At 46.9% G+C, this 8,789-nt stretch overlaps 1 protein-coding gene across 1 annotated transcript; it reads left to right on the forward strand.

Annotated features, from left to right (window-relative positions):
• Nucleotides 1-2,096: 2,096 nt before the first annotated feature.
• On the forward strand, nucleotides 2,097-5,801 carry LOC124030511 (hemicentin-2-like; the record flags this gene model as incomplete). The annotated part of the gene is made up of 13 exons (XM_046341828.1): nucleotides 2,097-2,296; nucleotides 2,421-2,563; nucleotides 2,676-2,826; nucleotides 2,928-3,170; nucleotides 3,302-3,415; nucleotides 3,564-3,751; nucleotides 3,932-4,028; nucleotides 4,175-4,336; nucleotides 4,625-4,738; nucleotides 4,838-5,034; nucleotides 5,186-5,267; nucleotides 5,383-5,514; nucleotides 5,658-5,801. Coding segments are annotated over exons 1-13 (1,951 nt in total), but the record flags the coding sequence as incomplete, so codon positions are not given.
• Nucleotides 5,802-8,789: the final 2,988 nt, after the last annotated feature.

An 8,789-nucleotide genomic window follows, 5' to 3' on the forward strand; every position in this document is an offset into this window, starting at 1 on the left:
AAAATCAAATCAAATCAAATTTTATTTGTCACATACACATGGTTAGCAGATGTTAATGCGAGTGTAGCGAAATGCTTGTGCTTCTAGTTCCGACAATGCAGTGATAACCAACAAGTAATCTAACTAACAATTCCAAAACTACTGTCTTATACACAGTGTAAGGGGATAAAGAATATGTACATAAGGATATATGAATGAGTGATGGTACAGAGCAGCATACAGTAGATAGTATCGAGTACAGTATATACATATGAGATGAGTATGTAGACAAAGTAAACAAAGTGGCATAGTTAAAGTGGCTAGTGATACATGTATTACATAAGGATGCAGTCGATGATGTAGAGTACAGTATATAGGTATGCATATGAGATGAATAATGTAGGGTAAGTACATTATATAAGGTAGCATTGTTTAAAGTGGCTAGTGATATATTTACATCATTTCCCATCAATTCCCATTATTAAAGTGGCTGGAGTTGGGTCAGTGTCAATGACAGTGTGTTGGCAGCAGCCACTCAATGTTAGTGGTGGCTGTTTAACAGTCTGATTGTTTTGAGATAGAAGCTGCTTTTCAGTCTCCTCGGTCCCAGCTTTGATGCACCTGTACTGACCTCGCCTTCTGGATGATAGCGGGGTGAACAGGCAGTGGTTCGGGTGGTTGATGTCCTTGATGATCTTTATGGCCTTCCTGTAACATCGGGTGGTGTAGGTGTCCTGGAGGGCAGGTAGTTTGCCCCCGGTGATACGTTGTGCAGACCTCACTACCCTCTGGAGATCCTTACGGTTGAGGGCGGAGCAGTTGCCGTACCAGGCGGTGATACAGCCCGCCAGGATGCTCTCGATTGTGCATCTGTAGAAGTTTGTGAGTGCTTTTGGTGACAAGCCGAATTTCTTCAGCCTCCTGAGGTTGAAGAGGCGCTGCTGCGCTCTTCTTCACGACGCTGTCAGTGTGAGTGGACCAATTCAGTTTGTCTGTGATGTGTATGCCGAGGAACTTAAACTTGCTACCTCTCCACTACTGTTCCATCGATGTGATAGTGTTCCTCTGCTGTTTCCTGGAAGTCCACAATCATCTCCTTAGTTTTGTTGACGTTGAGTGTGAGGTTATTTTCCGACACCACACTCCAAGGGCCCTCACCTCCCTGTAGTCGTCTCGTCGTTGTTGGTAATCAAGCCTACCACTGTTGTGTCGTCCGCAAACTTGATGATTGAGTTGGAGGCGTGCGTGGCCACGCAGTCGTGGGTGAACAGGGAGTACAGGAGAGGGCTCAGAACGCACTCCTTGTGGTGCCCCGTGTTGAGGATCAGCGGGGAGAGATGTTGTTGCCTACCTCACCACCTGGGGCGGCCCGTCAGGAAGTCTAGTACCCAGTTGCTGCAGGGCGGGTCGAGACCCAGGGTCTCGAGCTTGATGACGAGCTTGGAGGGTACTATGGTGTTGAATGCCGAGCTGTAGTCGATGAACAGCATTGTCACATAGGTATTCCTCTTGTCCAGGTGGGTTAGGGCAGTGTGCAGTGTGGTTGAGATTGCATCGTTCAGGACCTATTTGGGCGGTAAGCGAATTGGGAGTGGGTCTAGGGTGTCAGGTAGGGTGGAGGTGATATGGTCCTTGACTAGTCTCTCAAAGCACTTCATGATGACGGGAAGTGAGTGCTACGGGTCGGTAGTCGTTTAGCTCAGTTACCTTAGATTTCTTGGGAACAGGGAACAATGGTGGCCCTCTTGAAGCATGTGGGAACAGCAGACTGGTATAGGGATTGATTGAATATGTCCGTAAACACACCGGCACAGCTGGTCTGCGCATGCTCTGAGGGCGCGGCTGGGGATGCCGTCTGGGGCCTGCAGCCTTGCGAGGGTTAACACGTTTAAATGTCTTACTCACCTCGGCTTCCTTCTGCATCTCAGAAATAATTACATAATGTTTATCGCTGAAGCACCACCTTCTATACTACAGATGTTCTGAGAATGTCACCTTTCTCTCTTCTCACGCTCCTCCTCTCCCATCCTGTTTTTCCAGCTCCCCCACCATCATGGGCCCCAGTGAGACCTCAGAGGTGTCTGTGGTGTTGGGTTTCCCACGGTTCTGCCCTGTGATGTAGAAGGTTCTCCCATGCCCAGTATCACCTGGCTGAAGGACAACCAGCCCATCGTGTCCAGTGCCCAGCTCACCTACACCCGGGGTGGGCAGGCACTGAGGTTGGGGGCAGCACAGGGCGACAGTGCCGGTCTCTACACCTGCCGAGCCTCAAACCCAGCAGGCACCACTCTTAAACACTACTCACTCAGTGTGCTGGGTAAGGGAACCAGACAAGGAGAGGGTTGATTCTGGTGTATGTACTGAACAGTAGTCTAACATCATTAGAATTGAATGTACGTAAATACCGGAGAGGTATTTGACAGCCTGTTTGATTTGATCAGTTCCACCCCAGATTGAAGGGGACTCTACATCTCTGAGTTTCGGTAGCCGAGATGAGAAAGTCCGGATCAATGGCTCATTAACCCTGTCCTGTCTGGCTAAAGGCTTCCCTGAACCCAAGACCCAGTGGTTCAAAGATGGACAGGTTGGTTTGTGTTTCTGTCTAGCTACTGCATTTCACACAAATTCATTTAACGCAATAGATGTCTATTTCTGCTTATTTGAAAAAAAAATGTATTTATTTTTGCTGTTTCTAGTTGTTGACTAGGAACTCCCACACGGGTATCCGTGAGAGTGGTCACCTTCTTCACATAGACAATGCCATGCTCTCCCATGAGGGACAATACACCTGCATGGTCACCAACATTGCAGGAGAGGACAAGAGAGACTTCCACGTCACTATTCAGGGTGAGTGTCCGTTGGCAAAATTAGTTAATTCACACTATGCAACCTAATCTCACTGCACTCTTGTGAAACTAACTGAACATTCGTTTCTCTCTCTCTCTCAGTTCCTCCCATCTTCCATCGGGGGAGTAACGGTGCAGCAGCCTGGGGTCTGGGAGGAGAGGAGGAGGAAGAGGAGGAGGGAGCAGGAGGGGTTAGAGATGATGAGATGACAGAGAGAAGGGAGGTGGTCCTGGGGCATCCCATCAGCCTGTCCTGTGAGAGTAACGCCATCCCTCCGCCCCATCTCAGCTGGTACAGAGAGGGACGCAAGCTCTCCACCGCTGACGGAGTGGTACTGCTGCCAGGTGAGAGGGGGACCATGCCCTCTAGGTCTAGTTCTACGATATCAAACTGGTACAACGACCAGTATGGCACTACTGCAGCATCAGCTCCACTGTGATCCAATAAGATGCTCTGTTATGTTGTTGTCCTTTAGGTGGGCAGGTACTCCAGATTCCACGGGTCCAGCAGGAGGATGCTGGGAAATATACATGTCAGGCGGTGAACGAGGCAGGGGAGGACCGCATGCACTTTGACCTGGAGGTTCTGGGTAGGCACGCTTTGTTAATATCCCTGTTATTCTGTCAACTTATTATTCAATCATGGTCCTCGTACAGTCAAAAGCCTTAATGCCTAAACCTGCAAAACGGATGCGCCATTTCCGAATGTTTTTCTCTTTTGGCGTCCTGTTTTTCCAGTCCCCCCAGTGATAACGGGCCAGTTGGATGAGTTCATGGAGGAGATAGGAGCAGTGGTGAACAGTACCGTGGCTCTCCACTGTGACGTGACGGGTCACCCAGAACCAGCCATCTCCTGGCTGAGGGACGGCACACCGCTGCCCTCCGGACAACACCACAGCATCAGTGAGGACGGGAGACAACTACAGGTCAGAATCCCGTATACCAAAGCACTGCACTGCTTAGTACAGTTTTAGGACTTCCCTTTGAATAGAATGGCCCCCGTCCTGCGCTGGTGTCACTAATTTGATTTAATTCAATATACAGCCCTCTCTTATTTCATCTGTCTCAGGGGCAGGTCTATAATATTATGTTATTCTGTCTTTCAGATCCTCAGTGTGCAGGTGTCAGACATGGCCAGCTACCTTTGTGTGGCTGAGAACAAGGTTGGAGCAGTGGAAAAACTCTTCAGTCTGACTGTGCAAGGTGAGATGGAGCCCACAAGTGCAAACATCTCTTCAAATGCCACATCAAGCTGATTTCTACAATTCACACAGGAAGGACAGAGATATCCTGTGAATGTGTTCACGTGTTAGCTGAGTGTGAGCTGATGTATTCCTGTTCCTCTCCAGTTCCCCCAAGGATGGTAGCTGGCAGGGAGGAGGAGGTGAGTGTGATAAAGGGCCACATGGTGTCCATGCTGTGTGACGTCCAGGCGTATCCTCCTCCAGAGATCACATGGACCAGAGATGGACAGGTCCTCCAGTTCAGCACGGGTATCCACATCCTGCCAGGTCAGAGCTGGCTCCTCAACACACTGCCCAGAGCCCATAACACGCTCCATAACTCCCAGTGTACTCAATCGGCCAACCATACACAATAAACGCACAGCAATTCAATTTGATCTGTGATTTGTCTACTGTCTACTTTTATCTGTGATTTGTCTACTGTACACTGTCTTTCTGCTGTTCTCTGCTGACATCCTCTGATACCTGCCATCTAGTTTACTGTACTGTCATTCTGATTAATTCACTGAACATGAACTATGCCTTCTGAACTACGTATTGTTGTCTGTACTGTAGGAGGTCAGATGCTGCAGCTGCCCCGGGCCAGACTAGAGGATGCGGGACAGTATGTGTGCACTGCCACCAACTCAGCAGGCCAGGACCAGAAGAGCATCCTGCTCAGTGTCTATGGTGAGAAACTGTGCTGTCCTCATCAGTGTCACACTTCACTTGCTACAATATCTTAATTAGCACTTAAATATTGTCTATTTTATTCCTATGGGTTTACAGTCCTGCCCACGCTGAAGCCCCGCCTTGACTCTGAGTCAGAGGTCCTGACCCCTCAGGTGGGGTCATCTGTCACTCTGCGTTGTGAAGCTCGGGGCATTCCGACACCTGAGGTCACATGGTACAGGAACGGGCTGCAGCTGGCAGCTAGGACTGGACTGAAAGTGGAGCAGCATCAGCTGGAGATCATAGGAGTGCAGGTAAACACACTGTCATCACCTTCAGTTGGTGCTGTCCTAACTGCTTTAGAAGAGTTAGCACTGATAACTAAGGGCGTGAGATTAACCCTGTTTTAAGCATCAAAATGAAACACTGTTTTCTGTTTCATGCTGACTATGGTTCATGGTCCAGGTGGCTGATGGTGGAATGTACATCTGCAAGGTGTCCAATGTGGCTGGACAAGTGGACAGGACATTCCGCTTGACTGTTCATGGTGAGACTTGCCTCCCATGTAACTTCCATTAGATCTGTGTCTTACATATGGTAATACTGGCATATCAGATGTCACAGTATAATGAATACCATTGTTTATATTCTTTTCTCCTTAGTACCCCCTGTCCTGGATGGGCCTCTTCATGAGTCCCTCACCCAAAACCTGGACTCCCATGTCACCTTGCTGTGTGAGCCTACAGGGGTCCCAGTACCCAGTATAACATGGCTGAAGGATGGCATCCCTATTGGTAAGAAGCTGTAGTTTTATAAATTAACTGTGAAAAGTTCAGTTTTGACAAGATCACATTTTGACACGTGTATTAATGTATTTGAATGAATGAGACCTCCAGCTGCTGGTTTAGCCTGACCTGTGTGGTTATTTCTTTCCCAGAGAGCAGTCTGCAGTGGCAGTGGTCGGTACGAGGCAACAGGCTGGAGCTGGGTCCTCTGACCCTCTCTCACGCTGGAACCTACACCTGTGTGGCCAAGAACAGGGAGGGACAGACTCAGAAGGACTTTGCTCTCACAGTGCAAGGTAGGCTACAGACTCCCCCACAACAGTGGCAGTCGGTGACGTTCAAGATGAGGGAGTATGATTTTTTTTATTTTTAGAAGCATGGCTTTATTTCTATTACAGCATATTAGATGACTGTCATTCATATTACATTCACCAAGTTCAATGTAACATCGATAGATTTAGACTACTACATGATACTCAAAGTTTCCCTATATCCATCATGAGTTTGCTGTAACATAGCCTATGAATGAAAGTTTACAACGTAAGTGCACACAGGTCGAAAGAACGATTTGAGGAAACAGTGACACATTGACAGACAGTAACACATTTAATTTCGCCTTGCACACTCTTGCCTGCATCTAGCTCAGGGGTGTCAAAGTCAAATGGACGGAGGGCCAAATAAAAAATTTAGCTACAAGCCGAGGGCCGGACTGTTCGAATGTTCATTGAAAATTTTTTAAATGACGCATATAGTCTAGTGAACCTAATTGAACCTACTGAAAACCTAACAAATATATTCCAATATGATCAGATAAATAAAGCAATATTTTCTTATGGCTCTGTCAGTAATCTTTAATTTTCAACAGACACAAAAGACAAATTTCCTTTATATAAAAATCCCCATAACATGAACATTAAATGAAAGAAACCGGTATTCAAGGCACCATCAGTAGCCTATATTTTCTATTTTAGCAAAAGTGGGCTAAATTTACTTCAAAGAAAAAAACAATAGCAATTTTTCTATCATCCACTCAACTGAAATATTTTTAAAATATAATTGGATTGAAATACAATAAAATAAAGTGCAAAAATCTATTAATCAAAAACAACACTTTGTTTAAGGAGAAGTAACATGCAGTGAAAACAAATATTAAACTTTAACTTTTAAACTTGAACTGAGTAAACTCTAAATATGTGATTGCACAGTAATGTTCACTTGTTTGAGGTTGAGGGTGATACTTGGTGGTGTCCCATCTTTTCCACAAGTTCATCAATGTTCGGGGTAAGGCTCTGAGCTGAGGAAATCCTCAGAATTGAGTGGAGTGTTCAGCAGTAAGTCGACTTCTGTGTGATGTTTTGTTCAAGTTCATCAAAGAAAACAGTTGTTCACACAGGTATGTGCTGCAACATAGACAACGTTTTGGGCAGCCTGGATGCCCAGCTGGGCATTGTGTCGGGAGAGAAACGGGCGGCTCCACTTGGCACCCACTGCCGCATATTTTGCCCTCAGTGCATCATTGCATTGGAGGTCAATCAACTCCATTTGGAGGTTTGGTGGTGAGCTTTCCACGTCAACAGCAAATGGGTTACCGAGCAGTTCCAACCTGCTTTTTTGTGCTTCAAAGTCAGCAAATCGGCGTCGAAAGTCAGCGGCAAGCATACCTATTTTATCAGCCAACTGTGCGCTCGGGAACGCACTGGTAGAGAGCTTCTCTTTCATGGTCTGGCAGCTGGGAAAGTGGCTCAAATTTTCTTTCCGCATCTGCGTCTCCCACAGAGTCAGTTTGGTTTTAAATGCCTTCACTGTACTGTACATATCAGAGATGACACGATCCCGACCCTGCAGCTGCAAGTTCATTGCATTCAGATGACTCGTAATGTCACACAGAAAAGCCATTTCACACAGAAACATTTCGTCTCGGAGTTGTGTTGTGTCTTTCCCTTTGCTGTCCAAGAACAGACAAATCTCCTCCACGAAGCTCGAAACATCTTTGAAGCACCTTTCCCTGGCTTAGCCATCGCACCTCTGTGTGATAAGGCAAATCACCATGCTCCGTTTCTAACTCCGTCAGAAATGCCTTGAACTGGCGGTGATTCAAACCTTTGGCTCTGATAAAGTTAACTGTGCGCGTGATGATGCTCATTACATGCTCCATTTTCAAGGCTTTACCGCACAACGCTTCCTGGTGTATGATACAATGATAAGCTGTCAGCTCACCTGTCGCGTTTTCCTCTTGCATCTTTTCCCGTATCTTCTCCACCAGTCCGCTCCTGTGTCCACACATCGCAGGTGCTCCGTCGGTTGTCAAACCCACGAGTTTTTCCCAAGGCAGCTCCATCTCATTTACACATCTTGACACCTCTTCATACAAATCATGCCCCGTAGTTGTGCCATGCATAGGACGTAAAGCCAAAAACTCCTCTGTCACGCTTAGGCTGGAGTCCACTCCGCGGATGAAAATTGACAACTGGGCAATGTCAGAAATGTCGGTGCTCTCATCCACAGCCAAGGAATATGCAATGAAATCTTTTCCCTTTTTCACAAGCTGCTCTTTTAGATTGATGGACAACTGGTCTACTCTCTCGGCAATGGTGTTTCTGCTCAGACTCACATTTAAAAAGAGTTGCCTTTTTTCTGGGCAAACTTCGTCACAAACTTTAATCATGCAGTTTTTGATGAAATCCCCTCCGTAAATGGCCGGGCTGATTTAGCGATCTCTTCTGCCAAAATAAAACTGGCCTTGACAGCAGCCTGGCCTTGTGATTTGGCTTTTTGAACAGAGCCTGTCGAGATTTGAGGCCTCGTTTTAATTCCTCTGCCTTTTGTAGCCTTTGTTCCATGTCCATATTCTTGTTTTTGTCCGCGTGTTTCGTTTCATAATGTCGTCTCAGATTATACTCTTTCAGTACCGCCACACTTTCCTCCACACAGAAGACACACTCCCACCTTGTTTGAAACCCCGGTTCTCAGTGTCCACCTTCCGTTTTGCCATTTTTGATGGGTATCTGAAAGTTAATTTTACTGTGATGCTGACAACTGCTGTGCCAATAAATATTGAAATGAAGCAGCCTACTGCTCGGTGCGTCACCGTTGCATTGTGGGAAATGTAGTATTGGTGCGTGTAAAAGATCTGCGGGCTGCCGGCTTGCTGCGGTCTGCGGGCCGGTTCTAATAATAAATCAAGATCATCCCAGGGGCCGTAAAACCTTCTCGCGGGCCGGATGTGGCCCGCGGGCCTTGACTCTGACATATGTGATCTAGCTGATCTAGGGTGTAATCATTAG

Source organism: Oncorhynchus gorbuscha, unplaced genomic scaffold (genome assembly GCF_021184085.1).
Source record: "Oncorhynchus gorbuscha isolate QuinsamMale2020 ecotype Even-year unplaced genomic scaffold, OgorEven_v1.0 Un_scaffold_12282, whole genome shotgun sequence".
NCBI classification, from domain to species: domain Eukaryota; kingdom Metazoa; phylum Chordata; class Actinopteri; order Salmoniformes; family Salmonidae; genus Oncorhynchus; species Oncorhynchus gorbuscha.